The sequence below is a fragment of the Rana temporaria genome, chromosome 2 (assembly GCF_905171775.1).
Source record: "Rana temporaria chromosome 2, aRanTem1.1, whole genome shotgun sequence".
NCBI classification, from domain to species: domain Eukaryota; kingdom Metazoa; phylum Chordata; class Amphibia; order Anura; family Ranidae; genus Rana; species Rana temporaria.
Window position 1 is genome coordinate 182,242,123 of NC_053490.1, and position 21,159 is coordinate 182,263,281.

General features: G+C 46.0%; 1 protein-coding gene across 1 annotated transcript in view; it reads right to left on the reverse strand.

Moving 5' to 3' along the window:
* ABCC4 (ATP binding cassette subfamily C member 4) overlaps window positions 1–21,159 on the reverse strand; it is a 344,218-nt gene that overhangs the window by 183,340 nt on the left and 139,719 nt on the right. Inside the window, exons 14-17 of the mRNA XM_040336098.1 lie at window positions 14,364–14,460; window positions 11,142–11,345; window positions 10,248–10,388; window positions 483–520 (exon numbers count right to left, since the gene is read on the reverse strand). Of these exons, the coding sequence (XP_040192032.1) occupies window positions 483–520; window positions 10,248–10,388; window positions 11,142–11,345; window positions 14,364–14,460 (480 nt within the window). The remainder of the gene's footprint in view (window positions 1–482; window positions 521–10,247; window positions 10,389–11,141; window positions 11,346–14,363; window positions 14,461–21,159) is intronic.

Consider the following 21,159-nt stretch of genomic DNA (forward strand, 5'->3'; position numbering starts at 1 on the left):
TAGGGCAGAGATATGCAATTAGCGGACCTCCAGCATTTGCAAAACTACAAGTCCCATCATGCCACTGGGTGTCATGCTTGTGGCTGTCAGAGACTTGCTGTGCCTCATAGGACTTGTAGTTCTGCGAAAGCTGGAGGACCACTAATTGCATATACATGCCTTAGGGCTTTGTTTCAATATAAGAAGCTAGGAGGATGTTTTAAAATGACATGTTTCATTACGTGCTTACTGCAATTTTTCTCATTGGGAATGCAAGAGCTGCTTCCTGTTTAGCAATGCTGCACACTAGTTGTACTTTGCTATCCTCTCTGCTTTACCATTTCCTGTTTTGGTGACACCTTGTGTATAAGGGGGGGGGAAAGTTAGGACAAAAAGTGAGGGGATATTTTTTAAATACAGGAATACCCATTTAAAGACTAAAAACAAGACATATTCAATTCTTTAATCAACATCTTTATCTATATAGTCTTTAGAAGTATTACCAGTAAGAAAGCCACCAGTCTTGCAAAACATAGGCCACCTGTATGAGCATAATAAATTAAGTTAGATTCAAACCTATACATTTTTCATAAATAAAGAAATGCCTCAGTCATGGTACTGGTCAATACATACTTTAACAAGTTTAAAAGTAAGTATACTTTAACACTTTAAAAAGTGGTAATTCTGAGTAAAGAAATTTTTTGTTACACACACACACACACACACACCCCATTGGTTTTTACAATTTCATTGTCTTATACGGCGCTAAAATAAGTGGTGGACCACCATAGTGTCTGATGTGAAAAAAAAAAAAAAAAATCGAATTTTTCTTTCACATACTGATAAATGGCAGACAAGGATAGCATTGCAAGATCATGCTTTAGGGGTCCCCTGCAGCAAGTAGAAATAATTGGCGTACAAAATGCACAGTCACTGATTGTTGAGGCTTTAGTGTACTGTTCCTCTTTGCGTTTATGCTCCACTAAAAAAAAAAAATTTGAAAAACACAAACCATCAGAACAACAATGAAGCCGAAATAAGAAAAAATTCAGTTCCCACTTTACTATATCCACCGTAAAATTGTATATTTTAATTGATTTACTAAAAATTATTTTTGCGCTGCTCAATAACTTTTATACCTCTAGAGTAGCATTCCCCCTTCTTTGTTCCATGACACATGTACAGTATGTGTTGCAGCCTTACATAGTATGCATTGCCTGGTTCTGCACTTTACACAGCACAGACCTCCCTATAAACAGCAACTACGGTGTAAGGAACATACTAATCCTTACTATTAAAAATATGACAATTTGTAAACATCTGACATAATCTTACTATTTACCCAATATTGTGTAAGGAACATGATAAGATTACAAATGGACCCCATGACCACCGAAGTTCTCCTCTTTACTAGTTTAGCTAGTGAGTAGCTGAACTAGTGAAGAAAAGTTTATCATAAACTCCATCAGCCATTTTGTAAGAATCGGTTTCCCAACTGGGTGTCCAGGCAGTTTGGGTTGTGCGTGCTCTCTAAAATGAGTGTGCAGTATCACAATAGTGACATAATGGGCTACATTCACAAAAACGGTATCTTACCCCATCTGAGTATGCGGTAATATACCGAACAGCGTTAAAAAAATAAAATAAAATGGCATTCACGAAAAAAACGCTAAAATACTACATGCGTTATTTTAGGGAGTCATGAGGTATTTTAGTAGTGATAGCCTGCAGGAAAATTACTGCTGGCAGTAGCCGCATCCTTAACAAACACTGTAAATAGCTGGTTGTTGAGGAGCAGGTGGTGGCTGGCATCCTTGGCAACCATGATTACTGAGCGGGTAGCCACCAAGTCTTTAACAACCGATGAGTCATCAGCTGTCAGTGGGGTTCCCGCTGACAGCAGATTGTAAAAAAAGAATCGGCAGCAATGAAAAATTGAGAAAAAAATAACAGTGTGGGGCACCCGCCAATCCATACCAGGCCCTTCAGATTTGTCTGTAGGCCTCCGAGACAGGATTGTATCGAGGCACAGAAAAATGTATGCAGCATTGAAGGTCCCAAAGAGCACAGTGCGCTCCATCATATGTAAATGGAAAAAGTTTGGAACCACCAAGACTCTTCCTAGAGTGGGCCGCCTGGCCAAACTGAGCGATCGGGGGAGGGGGGAAGGGTCTTATTTAGGGAGGTGACTAGGATCACGATAGTCACTCGGACAGAGCTCCAGCGTTTCTCTGTGGAGAGAGAACCTTCCAGAAAAAAAACAAACACTGCATCAATTAGGCCTGTATGGTAGAGTGGCCAGACATAAGCCATTCCTCAGTAAAAGGCCCATGACAGCCCTTCTGGAGCTTGCTAAAAGGCAGGTGAAGGACTCTCAAACCATGAGAAACTAAATTCTCTAGTCTGATGAAACAAAGATTGAACGCTTTAGTCTGAATGGCAAGCGTCATGTCTGGAGAAAACCAGGCACCCTCATCACCTGGCCAATACCATCCCTACAGTGAAGCATGGTGGTGGCAGCATCATGCTGTGGGGATGTTTTTCAGTGACAGGAACTGGGAGACTAGTCCGGATCGAGGGAAGGATGAATGCAGCAATGTACAGAGGCATCCTTGATGAAAATCTGCTCCAGAGTGCTCTGGACCTCAGACTGGGGCAAAGGTTCATCTTCCAACAGGATAATGGCCCTAAGCACACAGCCAAGATAACAAAGGAGTGGCTTAGGAGACAACTCTGTGAATGTCCTAAAGTGACTCAGCTAGAGCCAGTGGCGGTGCGTCTATAGAGGGAGCTGGAGCGCCGCCCCCTCTAGCTCTCGCACCGCCACTGATTACAATAACATAGATTCATGCATTGCATGAATCTATGTTATTGTTGCCGCTGCCGCGACTATTCAGTTGGCCGGATGGTGAGCGCCGGCCACCTGAATAACGGCAGCTGGTTGGCTGTAGTCGGCTTTCGGAAAAGTATCTAAGGGACGTACAGGGGGTGTGTTCCTTAAATAAGACTGACAGGTGTTCAGCCAATCAGGTTCACCAGTTCTGGTTACCGGTAACCTGATTGGCTGAAGCGTCATCGAGGGCGGGAGAAGACATCGAGGGACGTGGAAGGAGGATGGACGACCCTCAGAAAGGTAAGTGCCGGGCAGAGGCATTTTACAAGGCACAGCGGCGACAATGGGCACAGTGGTGACAACGGGCACCGTGGCTGCGTTTGATGGCATGGCACCGTGACTGCGTTTGATGGCATGGCACCGTGACTGCGTTTGATGGCATGGCACCGTGACTGCGTTTGATGGCATGGCACCGTGACTGCGTTTGATGGCATGGCACCGTGACTGCGTTTGATGGCATGGCACCGTGACTGCGTTTGATGGCATGGCACCGTGACTGCGTTTGATGGCATGGCACCGTGACTGCGTTTGATGGCATGGCACCGTGACTGCGTTTGATGGCATGGCACCGTGACTGCGTTTGATGGCATGGCACCGTGACTGCGTTTGATGGCATGGCACCGTGACTGCGTTTGATGGCATGGCACCGTGACTGCGTTTGATGGCATGGCACCGTGACTGCGTTTGATGGCATGGCACTGTGACTGCGTTTGATGGCATGGCACCGTGACTGCGTTTGATGGCATGGCACCGTGACTGCGTTTGATGGCATGGCACCGTGACTGCGTTTGATGGCATGGCACAGTGGCTGCGTTTGATGGCATGGCACAGTGGCTGCGTTTGATGGCATGGCACAGTGGCTGCGTTTGATGGCACAGTGGCTGCATTTGATGGCACAGTGGCTGCATTTGATGGCACAGTGGCTGCATTTGATGGCACAGTGGCTGCATTTGATGGCACAGTGGCTGCATTTGATGGCACAGTGGCTGCATTTGATGGCACAGTGGCTGCATTTGATGGCACAGTGGCTGCGTTTGATGGCATGGCACAGTGGTGACAATTGATGGCACAGTGGCTGTGTTTGATGGCATGGCACAGTGGTGACAATTGATGGCCACCACCTCTGACCCACAGTAAAAACAAAAAAAACAAGGGGTCCTGCTGTTTGCCAGCTCCACCGTTAAATAAACTAAGGGGCAGGGCCACTGGTGGCCCCTTCCCTTGTGATGCCACAGACCAGGGCATGCTGGCTCTGCCCTTTTGGTTATTTAGTGTTGGGAGGCAGCGGAGTGGTCAGATGATGGGAGCCTTCGCCGGGAGCGGAGATTTTTTTATCATATTTATTTGGGTCGGCGGTGGCAGCGAGCATCGTGATTGCTGATGGATCAACACAGGAGGAACATTTTTTTTATTTTAGTTTTTTAACCACTTGAAGACCAAGCCTTTTCTGGTATTTTTTGCTAGAAAATGACTTAACTTAATTACTGTAATTACTTATACGGTATGTGGTTTGAACATTGTTTACATATGCATGCGCAACCTATGTGTTCGCTTCTGCGGGATAGGGGCGCTTTACTTTTTTTTTTTTTACATGCCGAACCCCTTGTACAAATGTACTCACCAATGAATGAGTTGCCAAAGGTCGCTGAAAAAAGACAGCCAAGGCTGATATCTGCCCCTTAATGGTGCTTAAGGCAACTCTTTGATCCACTCCACGCTGTAAAAACAGCAGGATCCTGTAAACCAAATATGTACGCGGACGCCACCTCATCTCCTCACACATGGAGATGTAGGCCTTCCACGTGTGATGTTAAATCTTCTGAGAAGCTGACTTCCGCGCCCTCAGCATGGTGGAAATTACCGAATACGACAGACCTCGGTCCCTCAGCACCTGGATTTCAACAGCCATGCCCTTAAAGCCAGCGACTGTAAAGCAGGATGCAGTATAGGACCTTGCGACAGAAGGTCCTCTCGCATCGGCAGTTGCCAAGGAACATCCGCCACCTGTATCACAATGTCGGTGTACCAGGGACGCAGAGGCCAATCTGGGGCAAACAGAGCCCCCATGGAGCCACCAAAACGTCCGCTCAGGGATCCTTGGACCTGGCCACAAACCTCTGTACCTTTTGATTGAACCGAGACGCCAGGAGATCTACATCTGGCGTTCCCCATCTTTGGCAAAGGAGCTGAAAAACATCCGGGTGCAGAGACCATTCTCCTTGGTCCAGCATCTGGCGAATCAGGTAGTCCGCCTGCCAGTTTTCCACGCCCGGAATGTATATGGCCGACAAGGCTCCTTTCTGCCCAGGCTCCTTTCTGCCCACCTTAGGATGTGAGCGACTTCTGATGCTGCAGCCGAACTTCTTGTTCCCCCTTGATGGTTGACATATGCCACCGCCGTGGCGTTGTCCGACTGGATCCTGACTGGACGCCCTTGTAGCCTCTGAGACCATGTGGAGAGGCACAGCCTAATCGCCCGAAGTTCCAGGACATTGATCGGCAAGTGGGAATCCTCTGGAGACCAGCGACCCTGGGTCGACTGAACCCCCCTGATTCCCACCCAATCGGTAAGGCTGGTGTCCGTCGTGATGACTATCCAGTGATAAGGAAGGAACGACTTCCCGGACAGAAGTGCCGGTGAGGTCAGCCACCAACATAGGGAGGTCCTGACTAGGTGGCTCACCCGGATTTGATAATCCAAGGATGATGGGTACTTGTCCCTTCTGGACAGAATTTCCTTCTGTAGGACTCGCATGTGAGATTGCGCATATGGTACCGATTCGAAGGAGGCCACCATGAGGCCCAGGACACGCATGCAAAAGTGGAGTGACGACCATTTCTGGGATGTCAGCTGACGCACCGCAGCCCGGAGGGTCTGCAATTTTTCCACAGGGAAAAAACCTTTGCCTCTGAGGAATCTAGAATCAATCCCAGATATACTAGGCGTTGAGTCGGTACCATTACTGACTTCTGAATGTTCAGTACCCACCCAAAGTGTCTGAGGGTCTGACAGGTTATAGATATGCTCACCTCTAATTCTGAGGCTGAAGCAGCCCTCAGAAGCAGGTCGTCCAAGTAGCCCACAATATGGATGCCACGTTGTCTTAGTAGGGCAAGAATAGGGGCAAGCAACTTGGTGCCGATGCAAGGCCAAAGGGGAGAGCCACAAATTGATAGTGGTCTTCCCCGACCACAAAGCGCAGGTGTCTCTGATGTCTTGTGCATATGGGAACATGTAAGTAGGCGTCCATGATGTCCAGGGATGCCAGAAAGTCCCCTGGGTGGAGGGCAGTGACGACAGAGCGCATCGATTCCATCTGGAATCTTTGTACCTTCACAAAGCAAATGAGGGCCCGAGGTCCAGAATTGGACGAATGCCCTCCTTTTTTGGTACTAAGAACAGGTTGGAGTAAAACCCCTGAAACCGTTCCTGTACTGGGACAGGAATAACCACCCCGCATTCCAGCAGGCCCTGAACTGCCCCAAATAGGGCTTCCCGTCGAGTCAGTTGAAGCTGGAGGTTGGAGGGAAAAAATCTGTTTGGTGGGAAAGATGGAAATTCTATCTTGTACCCTGAAGAGACTACCTCGCAAATCCACCGGTCGGGGGCCTGAAATGTCCGCCGTGTCGCAAATTCGCGAAGACGTCCCCCCACCTGAGAAATGGGTGGGGGCAAACCTTCATCGGGAAACAGTCTTGTTTGCAGGTTTGTGAAACCAGGGACGTTTCTGTGCCTGAGCAGGCGCTTTAAATCGGCCTGAGGTCTTTTACCTGCAGCACCGGGCGGGCGAAAAAACGCTTGTGCGCGGTGAAGAAGGACCCTTGTCGCGTGGCGTGGCTCCTTCCCCTTTTTGGATTGTGGGAGCAGCGTGCTCCTACCTCCTGTGGCATCTTTAATAATATCATCCAGGGAAGCTCCAAAGAGTCTGTCGCCTCTTAAAGGGCAGGTCCATCAGGGCCTTTTTGGAAGATTGGTCCGCAGACCAAGTCTTTAACCAAAGTAGATGGCGTAACACCACCGCATGGCCCTGTACCAGCTGGTCAGCTAGGGCTATCTCGTCCGGGGAAGGAGGACGTGCCTCTAACCCATTGAGCAGCATCTTTGCCCAATCCGTGAGTGTCTGAGACACCAGGGCCCCAACTATGGTTGGGCGTACCGCCGAGCCTACTACCATGTATAGGTTTGCGGGTGATCGCCTCAGCCTTCTTGTCCGCAGGGTCTTTGAAGGCAGGAGCCCCTTCCACCGGTATGGTGGTTAGCTTGTTTAGTCTGGACAAAGGAGGTTCCACTATCGGGGGCGAGGTCCATTTCTTCAAGAAACTCTCCTCAAGAGGGTAACGCACCACCAGATTTCTAGGTCATGAAAAAGTCCTTTGTGGTTGTCCCACTCTTTGTATAACAGTTTTTCCAAGTAAGACACACATGGGAACACCTTAGTAGTGCGGGTCGCATTACGGAACCCAAAGGGGACCGGCGCTTCTGTTGCTTCTACAGACCCCTCTATCTTTAGGGTATCTTGCACTGCGGTGATAAGGTCAATCACCAGAGCCCTCTCGCGTGCTGACCTGGGTTGGAATTAGGGCAGAAACAACTAATCGATTAATCAACAACTAATCGATTAATCGACAACTAATCAATTATGAAATTAATCGATTACAATTTTCATAAACGATTAATCGGCCAGTAACATAATGGGGTTAAAAACACAAAAAATAGCCCTTTATAGCACAAAAAAGCAAATCGCTACTGTAAATATTACTTTCACTGTCCCACAGTAAAAAAATGAATCCCTTACAGTAGCAATTATTTGCTCTTTTTGTACTTATTTTTGTTTTTTTAACCCCATTATGTTACTAAACATCTCAGGCCTGGGTTCACACCTCTGTTTTTTGGTGCTTTTTGCAGAAACACGCTACAGTTCATTTACATGTTTTCCTATGGGACACGTTCACATCCATGATTTTTTTTCAGCTGCTGCGTATTTGGAAAGGGCAAGGACTTTTTAACGCAAAGCAGTGCCATTTTTTTTTTTTTTTGGTTCAATATACTTCAATGGAGAAGCTGCAGAAAAGCATGTAATCCGTTTTTGCTGCAATTTGTGTTTTGTAATCTGCCCAACAACAAATTGGCCCAAAAAAATTACAAAATTCAATTTTTTTTTTTAAGGCCATTACCTGATTAATCGAAATAATTGGCCAACTAATCGAAGATGAAAATAATCGTTAGTTGCAGCCCTAGTTGAAATCATCCTCAATGTCTGGCCAATCTAGAGCCAGGGTCCTGAGTCGTAGCTGGACCCGGCTCCGCATCGGTGTTGTCCACAGAAGATGGAGGGGGCACATTCTAGCCCCCGTTTTCCCACGCGCTGCTTCCACCTTGGCAACCAAAGCATCTAGGATTGCTGACATGGCGTCCACCTATACATCGGGTGCAGGGGCATCAATTGCCAGCTCAGGTGTCTCAGGGGAAAAAACATCTGTTTCTGACGCCCTGCTGCCCACACGCCTGACACAGGGACTCCCAAGCAAGGTACAGTAACCCACCCTCCTAGCTGCAGCAGAGATAAGGGGTTCCGCCCCAGAGGACTCACCACCCAGGAACCAGTAGTACGGTGCTGTTCTTTAGCTGAGCTGCTTCTTGTCCGCTGAACACTAGCAGAGATTGTGTCTGTCGGTCTGTGCTGTTTTAGTGATAGATGCTAATAGGGCTGCTGCTTTTGTCAGCTGCTTAGTTTGAATAGTCCGCAGCGTGTCTGTCTGACTGTGTTTAAATAATGAAGATGGCCGCCGCTCTGACACTAGAGGCCAACAGGCCCCAAAAGCATGGCCGCCAGTATTATGTATAATAGATAGTGGCTACAAAAATATGGCCGCAGAACGGCAGCTAGATTCCCCGACCTCGTGGCAAAAAGGCTGCAAGCAATGCCACTGCTATAGCGCCGTATTGGGGCATACTGCGCAGGCCGCCGAGCGACCGATAGACGTGGTACGGCCCTACAAACTATGGGCGCCGAGCGTGGATGCAAGATTGCCAAAATCCTATGAAAAATGGCCGCCGAGGTGGCCGCTAGAGGCAAAATACAGTGTGGCCACAAGAAGATGGCCACCAGTGCAAATGTAACACCAGGAAGTAAACATGCAGAAATACCAAAAGTATGGCCGCCGAGCGTCAATAGAGGCCAATACAATGCGGCTACAAGAAAATGCCCGCCAGTGCAAGTAAATAATACAACATGGATCACAGGGAAAATGGTCGTCGACAGCATGGAGCAGGACACAGATAAGCAATCTCTCTTGGCACTTTTACACCAATTAAATGAACGTACATGGTTCCCCCCAGGTGAAGCTCCCCAGGGGAAACCCCGCCCCAGCAGCTGGCTCAGGGAGCCTGGGGAGGAGGGAAGGAAGGGGGAGAAGGGAAACATAGAGCCCTTTACTCACCACTCCAGGAATGCCCAGCTCCGGTCTTCTTGCTGAAGCAAGGTAGTAACTACTTACCCTTCCTGTGGGTTAATGCTGGAAGCATCCTAGACAGAGCATCTCCCCGCATGGTAACGGAGGTGACTGTTGGCCCGGCTGCTGCGACTCGGCCCTCTAGACTGGTCATATGCAGCCCTGGAGCATATAGCTCATCGGCCACCCGGAGAGCGACGGGCATGTCGTGGATGACCCAGTGCGTAGTTATGGTCGGCACACGCTCGATGGCCGAAACTGGGGGGACTACAAGGATCTGGGATCCAGCCTGTCACCCAGTCGGCAGTTGATCGAAGATCACAGGAATGATTAAAAACTTAAATAAATAAAAATCCAAAAATAAATTTGAACTAAAAGCCTCCAGGCCTATGGGTCCAAAGGGAGCCATGTCTTCTCCTTAACTAGGCAGAAAAAAACGGAACCGCTTGTTGCAGGCTGAGGGGATATAGCCAGTAGGACCACCCCCTGGGACGGGGCTGTTCAGCTTTGAAGTTGTTAACACTTTCTGCCTAGTCACTCCTAAAGGAAAGCTATTTCAACTTTGTCAAGATTAAGGCTGTGTCCGTCCATGAACGAAAGAGAAATTTAGTATTGTATATAGAAAGCATAGCCGTGAAGAAGAGGTAGTATTGTGTAAAGCATAGGCCATGAAGAGGAAAGGGTAGTACTATGCACAGCCATCATTCTGGTGAATGGAATGAGGAAACGGCAGTATTACGCAGAGAGAGCATAGCAAAGAAGGAAAGAGCACTATTGTGCAAAAAATTGAGAGTGAGAGCATAGCGATAAAAGAACAAAGTTGCAGGAGAGCAAAATTTAGCAAAGAAGGCAGAAAGTGTATAGAATAGTAAAACAAACTTGTGAAAAACATGGAAGCTGCATTTAATCCTTACACACGTACCTGTGCTAGGATGTTTAGGAATAAAAAAATAAAAATCATCAGATAACTGGACCCAGACAGGAAGTATTTCTTGTAGACCTTGAAGCCCACAGTTCCCTCAGATCGGCTCTCCTCTGGAACTGCAGTCAGCACAGGTTCAGTCTGTTACAAAAAGACACAAGCACCACAAAAACATGTCACTAAACCCATAACCGTACCATTTCAATACCCGAAAAAGGATAATTTATCAAAACTGCCAGCTACGGCCCAATTGTATTATTTGTTTAATTTTCGCAAAAATGTGAGACCCATTGCTATGGTCAACCCTTCTAATCGTGTTTCCTATTTTATAAAAGCCATTTACTGTGCTTGATTATTTATATTTATATATATATATATATATATATATATATATATATATATATATATATATATATATATATATATATATATATATATATATATATATATATATATATATATATATATATATATATATATATATATATATATATATACATACACACATACACATACATACACATACACATACATACACATACACATACACACACATACACACACACACACACACACACACATATATACACACACATACATATACACACATACATACAAATTTACTTGTTGTATTAAAGTACATATGCAAGAGGCAGGCAACCATATTTAGGGTGGAACATGTAACATGTTCCAGCTCCTGCCTTCTCTCCCCCCGACCCCCCCCCCCTTTACAACTTTTGGGTTTAATAATGCTTTAAATTGTTTAAGCACAAGGGATATCACTTTGAAATTAATTTATTGGCTGTTTATTGTCTCCCCTCATACTATTACTGTGCAAGGACAAGTACAATTTGATGACCATGTTTTCCTATACATTAAGCTTCCTGAACTTACCGGTAGTGTGTCTGCGGCCCCCTCTTTCTGTGACTGTACAGAGGATTCTTGTGACCACACTGAAGACTGAGAAAAAGTCCGGATTCTGGAGGACTTTACCAGCTGCCCTTCAGGAAGCTCTTCGTCCCCACTTTTCAGGAGGGATGCAAAATCGACACCCGACTGCAGCAGTTCCGCAAATGTTCCCTTTCCTACCATCTGGCCCTTGAATTTCAGAGATTTTTTTTACATTTTACTAACTCGTTAAAAAAAAGAAAAATATATATGCAAAAAAAACATTAAAACATTTTGTCTACATTGTAACAAAGGACCCAGACAAATAATGGGCGTAATTATCATCCTGCACCCTTAGCACCTGGCTACCACTTAAGATAGTACACTTTCCCTCTCTGAGCCCAACGCATCCAGATTCAAACAATGTCGTAGTAGGTTGCAAGCCCTACACTCCACAAGCATGGGGGTATAGAAGAGGGGATGAACCCTTAACTGAGTGGAGTAAATGACTTTAGCACAGATACATACTGTATGTGGAATCATAAATAAAAGCAGCTGAGCGTTCAATTGAGACGGATTTACTAATAAGTGAATATTGCCTTTATTTATCCAATTATGTGAAAAGCAAATCAGTTTTTTTTTCTTATCTGCAAATGATTGGGCATTTAAAGTAAACAAGAATTCACATGAGTGAAGACTTTTACCAGCCTCATTATGTTTCCTGGAAATGTTCTGTAAATCTCTGTATTCATGATAACACAGGAGCTTAGAATATCGTCTTTGTACAGGCTCCTTTATTATAGGCTCTCAACAGAAGGATAACAAGTGGGAGGCCATGTGAAGGCAACATGGGCTCATCAGGGTTGATTTACTAAAACTGGAGAGTGAAAAATCGTGTGCAGCTGTAACGGGAGGACCTGTAGAACCCAGAAGCTCTTAGAAAGTATGAGCCAGAAAATAATGGACATTCAGAATATGTCTTGGATTGCTTTAAAATGGGTCTGTAATGTTTATACCCAATATCTCCCAGGAGTGACTCATTCTAGTGTGACTGCTCTGCATCTAATTGTGGCTTGTGCCAATTGCCCCTTTAATTGTGTGAAGGTGTATTTATGATAATATGTATTGTAAGTTAGCAGACAGCCATTCTGGGAAGCCTAAGACCCCTTTCACACTGAGGAGTTTTTCAGGCGGTACAGCGCTAAAAATAGCGCTGCTATACCGCCTGAAAAACTCCTGCACTGCATACTCAATGTGAAAGCCTGATGCGCTGGCGGGAGATAAAAAAATCTCCTGCCAGCAGCATCTTTGGAGCGGTGAGAGGAGCGGTGTGTATACCGCTCCTTCCCATTTAAAACAATGGGAAACTGCGGCAGAGGCGCATTGCGGGCGGTATTAACCCTTTGTCGGCCGCTAGTGGGGGTCAATACTGCACCGATAGCGGCCGAATCCCGCAGAAAATCCGACGGTATAGCGCCGCTATACTGCCACTGCGCCTCCCGCCCCAGTGTGAAAGGGTCCTTAAGGTCATGTGTCTGAGTCATCTGTGTAGTGTCGGTAGCTGCCTTATGTTCGGAAAGGGAATATCCTAAATGGCCTTAACCCCTTTTGCATTTGGGGTGCTGTTACAATAGCCAATCGGCTTCTAACTTCAGTTTGTTTAATTAAGCTTTGACGAAAAAAAACAAAAAACTGGAAGCTAATTAGTGTCAAAACTATCAGATTTTGCACTCTCCAGTGTTCGTAAATCAACAACATAATGTCATGCCTTACAAAATCAGTGGGTGAGGCATTCACTTACATACCTGCCATTTACTCTGATGAAAGTTATCCCTTTGGAAAGACTCTCAGGAAACTTTATCTAGTGTATTTCTACGGTTATTCTGAATTATTCAAAATATAAATTAAAGTGATTGTAAACCTCAGACATGAAATATGAACAAAGCATATCACTCTAAGGTGTGTGCTTGTATCAATTAAGAGCACCAAGTGTCACATCTCAGTGACTTATGTCAGTATGAGTCACATCTGATAAGTTTTCAGGACATCAAGAGAAAAATACAGACAGGGGAGGGAGCTCCAGCAGTTTGACAGCCTCAGCTCTGTTCCTGTTTGGAGGGGGTGTGTCCCTTCCCTCCAATCAACTCTCAGAGCTCTCCTCACTGAGCTTTGCAGAGTGCAACTTCAGATACCCCCCCCCCCCTTCCTGACAGCTCAGACAAGCTTTATAAATTCAGCAAATCACCCACCATCCCCCTGGTCGGTCGATATCGCCAACCCCCCCATCGCTCGTCCGTCCACCAGCCTCACATTTACCCCATCTAGGTTGTGTGCAGCTTTAGCCCCTTCCTACGTCTCCTCCTCCTCGGGGGGTTCACAACATCTTTCCCTGCGTCTCCTCCTTCTCGGTAGCTTGCTCCTCGGTGGCCAATACAGTTGCTTCTCCTCTCAGCCAAACACTTCCTGATTGGCCAGGAGGAGAATCAGGAAGACAATAGCGAATATTAGGGGTTAAAAAGGTTGTTTTTTATTTTCTAAATAGGTTCCTTTAAGCTAGTGCATTGTTGGTGTACTTACCTTTTCCTTCGATTTCCCTTATAAATGTTTTTTTCTTTGTCTGAATTTCTCACTTCCTGTTCCTCCTCAGTAATCTTGCCCCCATCATCCGAGCGGTGAACACAGCATCTCCCCACAGGGATGTAGTCGCAAGGGAGGGGGTGAGCAAGCCGACTAACCCCCAGCCAAAACGGCTCGGATCATGGGGGCAAGCTTACCGAGGAGGAACAGGAAGTGAGAAATTCAGACAAAGAAAAAAAACATTTAGAAGGGAAATCGAAGGAAAAGGTAAGTGAACCAACGCACTAGCTTAAAGAAACCTATTTAGAAAATAAAAACCGTTCAGAAACCTTTACAACCCCTTTAATTTGCTATGGTCACAACAACTGAGTGGGCTCAGGGCACAGTGCTCTGTACTCCGAGCCAAGCCTTTTTGAAGGCAATTAGAGCCTCCAGCGCTAATCATGTGCTTCGGAAGAAAAAAAAAACATTGGAATCAATGCGTCAGGTGCCCTGCATGTAGATTAGTGGCCGGGAGCATGTTTTATGGGGGTGGCACCCCTGAGCTCTTTATGCACTGGATCCATGTATGGTCAGCTTTAGTTCTCTTATTTGCAGAATTTGAGCCCAGTGAAAATGTCAGTTACAATGACCTTGAGAATAAAAGCATACCTCTTTAAGGATAAGAATGTGTTTGGCGGCAGTCAGGTACTGAAGCTGATGGGTCACCAAGATGCAGAGCTTCTTACGAAGAGCCTGGGAGATGCACCTTCCAAGAAGGAGACAACAATTAAGTACAGTGAAAATTCTAACCACACAAAAGCCCAAACTTTGGTCTAAATCAAACTAAAACAAGCTTCCATTATATACAAAGAAAATCATTACCAGTATTTGCTCCTGAAGATCATCATTCATGAAAATCACAATTTGAGAAAATAAACTCATAAGACTATAAAAATGTAAATATTAACTACAAACAAAATCTTAATTCTGCTGTACCCCTATGAGTAACCCGATTTCCTGCTACAAGCAAAAGAAAAATATTCTGATCTGGATCCACATGAAATGGAGCTAAAGCTAATCATTAGCAACAATGACTACAATGGAAAATTGATTTACAAAGACTGGAGAGTGCAAAATCTGGTGGAGCTGTACATGGTAGCTCATCAGCTTCTAACTAACTTCGGCTTGTTCAATAAAGCAAAAAAATGGAAGCGAATTGGTTTTTATGCAGAGCTGCACCAGATTTTGCAGTTTTAGTAAAGCACCTCTTACAGCAGGGGTGCCCAATTGTTGGCCCGCAGACCACATGTGGCCTGCCGTGCCCTTCTGCTATGGGATGGTGGGTCGACGAGCCCAGATAGTGGGTTCTCAACCCGCCATCCCGAGCATCAGTGTAAAGAACGGAGCCGTCGCTAGAGGAAGCAAGGCCGATGCTTCCTGTCACAGGCAGAGTATTACCAAATGCACTCTGCCTGGGACAGCAAACACCTGCAGTACCTGCCAGGCATACTAACCAAGGGGGGCAGCCAGTAGCAGCCACCAGGCATACCCACCTGGGGGACAGCAGCAGCCGCCAGCCGCAGCCGCCAGCCATACCAGCTTGGGGGACAGCAGAAGCCGTCAGCCATACCCACAGCCAGCAGCCGCCAGCCATAGCCTTCTTGGAGACAGCAGCAGCCACCAGCAATACCCGCCCTGAGGGACAGGAGCAGCCACACCCGCCTAGGGGACAACAGCAGCCAGTAATACCTGCAGGAATACTGAGGAAGAAGTGAAAATTGAGGTCAGTTTTTAATTAAAATCAAACAGAAATGGTCATATCTGTACTCTACACTGGTACATTAGCTACACTGGGCTGCTTTCAAACTAATTTGCAGGTGCAGTGCACCTGTGGATTACCTGCACTGAATCACAGACTTCGGTTATTACCTATGGGTTTGGTGCACTATCAGAAAGTGCACCACACCTGCAAGATATAGTAGAATTCTATGGCAAAGTGCAGCTAACCCACAGGAAAGTAACAGGTGCACTGCGCTGCACCTACTGTGTGGGTAAACTACAGTGCATTAGTGTGAAAGGCAGCCTTAGGACCCTTTCACGCCATCAGGCCGATCGGGTCCACCTGCCTGTTTTTCAGGCGAGCCCAATCGGACCCTTCATTTACCTCTATGAAGCGGCAGATGTAAATAGATTTGTGTCCCTTTACACCCGCCTACCTCCAATCCAATACACATAAAAAAATAAAAACAGAAGATCTGTTCCCTTCCGTCTGGCTGGATAGGATTGGAGGGGCCATAGAGGAGAGCGGGCTGTGTCTGTGTCCACTTCTGCATATGCGGAAGTGGACACGGACCTGTCATCCGCCTGCTCCGCTCATTGTGGCTGTGACAGGTTACCAAAGTTTCTCAAGTGGCCCTCTTTAACCACTTCCATACAGGGCACGTATACACCTTCCCGCCCAAGCCAATTTTCAGCTTTCAGCACTGTCGCACTTTGAATGGCAATTGCGCGGTCATGCTACACTGTACCCAAACAAAACTGGCGTCCTTTTTTCCCCACAAATAGAGCTTTCTTTTGGTGGTATTTGATCACCTCTGCGATTTTTTTTTTGTGCGCAACAACTAAAAAAAGACTGAAAATTTTGAAAAAAAATATGTTTTTATTTTTTTCTGTTAATTTTTTTGTAAATAAGTAAGTTTTCTTTCAATTACGGGCACTGATATGGCGGCACTGATGGGCACCGATGAGATGGCACTGATGGGCATCGATGAGGTAGTACTGACGGGCACAGATGAGGTGGCACTGATTGGCGGCGCTTGTATGTGGCACTGATGGGCACACATAGGCGGCACTGATGGGCACACATAGGCGGCACTGATGGGCACACATAGGCGGCACTGATGGGCACACATAGGCGGCACTGATGGGCACTCATGGGCGGCACTGATGGGCGGCACTGGGCACTCATAGGCGGCACAGATGGGCACTCATGGGCGGCACTTATGGGTGGCACTGATGGCTACTTATGGGTGGCACAGATGGGCACTGATAGGTGGGCACTGGGCATGGATGGGCACTGTGGGGTGGCACTGATGGACACTGTAGGGTGGCACTGATGGACAATGTGGGGTGTCACTGATGGACACTGGGGCAGCACTGATTTAGCTATGTGGTCCAGGGTGGGCTTCCCTGGTGGTCCATGTGGCGATCCGAGGGGGGGCTGCGCTGATAAACAATCAGCGCGAGCCCCCCCGTCAGGAGAGCCGCAGATCGGCTCTCCTCTACTCGCGTCTGTCAGACGCGAGTGAGGAAGAGCCGACAACGGCTTTTCCTGTTTACATCGTGATCAGCCGTGATTCGACACGGCTGATCACGTGGTAAAGAGTCTCCGTGAGAGACTCTTTACCGAGATCGGTGTTGCGGGGTGTCAGACTGACACCCCGCAACAACGATCGCCGCGATGCGCGCCCCCGGGGGCGCGCAGCGGCTCAGAATCCTGAGGACGTCATATGACGTCCGGTCAGGATCAGACAACCACTTTGCCGCCGTCAATATGTCATTGGCGGGCGGCAAGTGGTTAAAAAGGTTGGACACCCCTGTATTAAAGTATGCCTTTAGTGGTTTCCCTGGAGTTTCATTTTAATGCTCACCATTTAGAGAGATTTTCAACAAATAAATCCTTTGTTGAAGCCTTGCTAATTTACAGACAGCATTGGAAAATGGTTTTACAAACAGTACCATTGAAAAATGTATCCGTTGAAATGTCTGTCGGAACATGCAGATGACTCGCTGCAATTTGACTATAAAATAAAGGTTTACGCTGACGTTTTACAACTATATGAAGCTCGGCAAGAATAACACACAATCATCGTTAATAATGGTTCCTATTAATCGCAGATCAAGGCCTTCTCAACAAGCATACAGTAGACGCAATCTGAAGGACACCGAATTTCTATAGTTAATAAAAACGTCACTGACAACTGTATTGATACAAGTCCAAGGCCAGAATCCCCCTTCACACACACAGAGCCCACGTCAGGGCCACACACTTATTCTTTTAATAAAAACGTGTCGTTAAGAAGGACGGGTGTTTTAATTCCATTGTGCGGATGATTCAAAGCAGCGTTTTTGAAAACATTCAGCAAGAATACACTTCTATTGTACAGCGTACAACTGAAAAAAGAAGAATGTTCCGTTTCAAGAGGACTCTTGACAGATCGGAGATAGGGAACATTTTCAATCATTTCTCGTCTTACATTCTGAGTCGATAAATAATAAAAAAAAAAGACTGGGATAACAAGCTGCCATGCCTTAATTTAAGCGCTTTGTTTGACACATTTCATGTGCAAATTCTTACAGTATTGCTGAACTGATAAATGTTTTATGTCCCTGGGCCTCGGCAGCTAACAAACGCGATCTGTATAGTGAATATGTTTCACGGCATAATCAAGGCATTGAGCATCGGTTCACTTTGTGGGAATATGAGAGGGAGACGAATCATCAAAGTAACTCTCTGTGCATTGTCATACACTTCAGAAATCTTCTGTCTGTGTCAAGAAAACAAATGTCTGAATTTATTTAGATAACGCTGCTGTTTAGAGGAGAAAACAAAACATCAAAGACAGCAACAGAATTCGTGACCAGGGGGAAATACAAAGTTTGTGAAATAAACAGATGAGAGGATTATAGCGCACTGCACATAAAGAACAACAGATATTCGGCCAAGAAAACAATATTTCTACACACAAACACACTTATGCTGGCAATGTATCTGTAAAACCTTGCATACCAACTACTACGGGACTGGCGACAAGGAGAATCTTGTGTCTCGTATGCCATATATGACTAGGTGGATATCAAAGGAAACCTGGAATAGCCTCTCATTACTGGCCTTGCCTAGGGGTCATGCTGATCCAATGGCTTCAATACATTCTGCGTCACTGACCCATAACAAGCATGTAGATCAGGCGGACGTCTCCCTGACTTTACTTTCTGCAGGTTTGATCCAGGCCAGCAACACATACAAATACTAAAGCCAGTGGTGGACAGCCAACTAGCATTGTAAGAAAGTCGTCATCAACAACAGCTTATTTTCTCTCTAAAGGCTCGTTTTTATATAACAAACATTATACTTCCCGGCTCTGTGTAATGCTTTTGCAGAGAAGCCCCGATCCTCCTCTTCTCGGGTCCCCCGTCGACACTCCTGGCTCCTCTCTCCCACTGAGTGCCCCATAGCAAGCTGCTTACTATGGGGGTACTCATGCTTGCTCGCTCCCAAACCCTGATCCGTTTGTTAAGACACACAGAGTGGGGCTCAACCCTGCCTTATCCTCCCTTCTCATTGGCTGCGATTGACAGCAGTAATAACGAAAAAAAAAATGTTTTATCCAAAGCATAAAATGCATTAAAGCGGACCTTCAGTCATTTTTTCACCTTTCAATGTATTAAATCTTCTGCCCTGGTTGTTTTAACTTTGGATAGTAAAAACATTTTTGTGCCAAAAAATAACCTTATACAGCCCACATCCTGTTACTTGTCTGGTAAAAAGCCTAGGCTTATGACATCATGCACAGCTCTCTTTAACTCTCAATTGAGAGTTTGTCAGGAAGGGAGGGGGGATGAGTCATAAGATTGTCAATGAGAGCTGCAGAGCTGGAGGTGTGTGTCTGTGTAAATCCAGGAAGTGAAGAGGCAGCAGATCCAGCTGCTCACAGTTAAAATGGATGCAGCCAGACTTAGCGGATGGATATTTCTGAAGCATATTTGGAAAGTACAGAATCACAGTATATATAAAATAATATGCAAAGTGGTTGGAGGGAAGCTTCAGAATGGCAAAAAAGTTTTTTTTACAAATTATGTGAGCAGACTGCAGTTTCTCTTTAACCACTTGCAGATATACATATACAAACACACACACACACATACATACATATATACACACACATGATCTTACACGTCCGGTTGGCAGGCACAAATGTGTGCCACTGGTGGCTCACTACTGCTGTGATTGTACACAGCAGGATCCATTCAGCTGGTACCATGGACTTGATATCCACTGATCATACAGAGATTGTCGTTCCGTCAGTAGAGAAGGCATGGGCCCTGTGTTCCTGCAAAGCAAGGATAAGGATCCATGTCTTCCCCTATTAAAAGGGCCTCCCACACTATACAAAAACACAAGCTAGGCACACAGTTAACCTTTGATCGCCCCTGATGTTAACCCCTTCCCAACCAGTGTCAATGTAATGTAATGACAAAACTGCCTAATACTAGCAGGGAAGAAGAATTGTCAAAACTGCCATCTTGTGCCAGCTGTATATGGCATTATATAAAATACATTACAATATAATTAGTGATTGCATCACTAGATACAAAAAAAAAAAAAGCTTTCGATTCCGTAGAATGGGTATATCTTTTCCCGGCATTGACTAGGTTTGGTTTTGGATCTAGGTTTATCTTCTGGGTAAAGCTTTTATATTGTGAGCCTAGGGCTCACATTGAAATTAATAGGCTCATATTGAATGCTTTCACCATCTATAGGGGGAACCAGGCAGGGTTGCCCTCCATCGCCTCTCTTATTCGCACTGGCCATTGAGCCACTGGCTGCGAAGTTGAGAGAGGATGTAGACGTATAGGGCCTGCAAATATGGTTGCTTGAAGAATGCATACCCTTTTACGCAGACGATTTGCTATCATCTTTAAAAGATTCTCATACTTCATTGTCCAAGGCCATCTCGCTTATTCAGGAATTTGGGGATTATTCAGGCTTCAGAATAAACTGGGCTAAATTCGTTGTCCCCCCTGGATGGCCAAAAGACTATGCCGCCCATTAGCGGCTGTCCTCTGGCAGTGTTGGATAAGTTTAAGTATCTTGGTGTGATTTTATTAGAGTCCAAGGTCTCTTTCACACATGCGGACCGTATGTCGGCTTTTTCATCCATCCGTTTACAGATGAAAAAAAGGGACATATATTGATCCCTATGAGATTGCAGGTGTCAGCCGATGAACATCCGCTGACACCCGATCTCATCCGCTGACACCCGATTTCATCCGGGTCCGCAATCCTCCGATTCTGCAGACGGAGGAAAACACTATTTTTCCATCCATCTGCGGATTGGATGAACACGGACAGATGGTCCGTGTTAATCCGATCCCCCCATAGGGGAGAGCGGAGATCTGACAGGGCGGTCCCTGCACAGTGTGCGGGGGAAGCCTTGTCATCAGCCGGCTCAGCAGAGCGATCCCCGCTGAACAAGCGGAGGTTCACGGGGCGTATCATCAAGGTTCCGTCCCGTGTGAAAGAGCCCTAATATAGTTTTACAACTGCCGGTGACTAAGGGCTGGTTTGGCCTTACCCAACCTGCGTATGTAATATGTTGCTTCACAGTTAGTGTATGCACATTGGAGAATGTTTCCTCAGCTAAATAACACAGCCATGTTCGTGGAAGCAGCTGTAGCCACATCT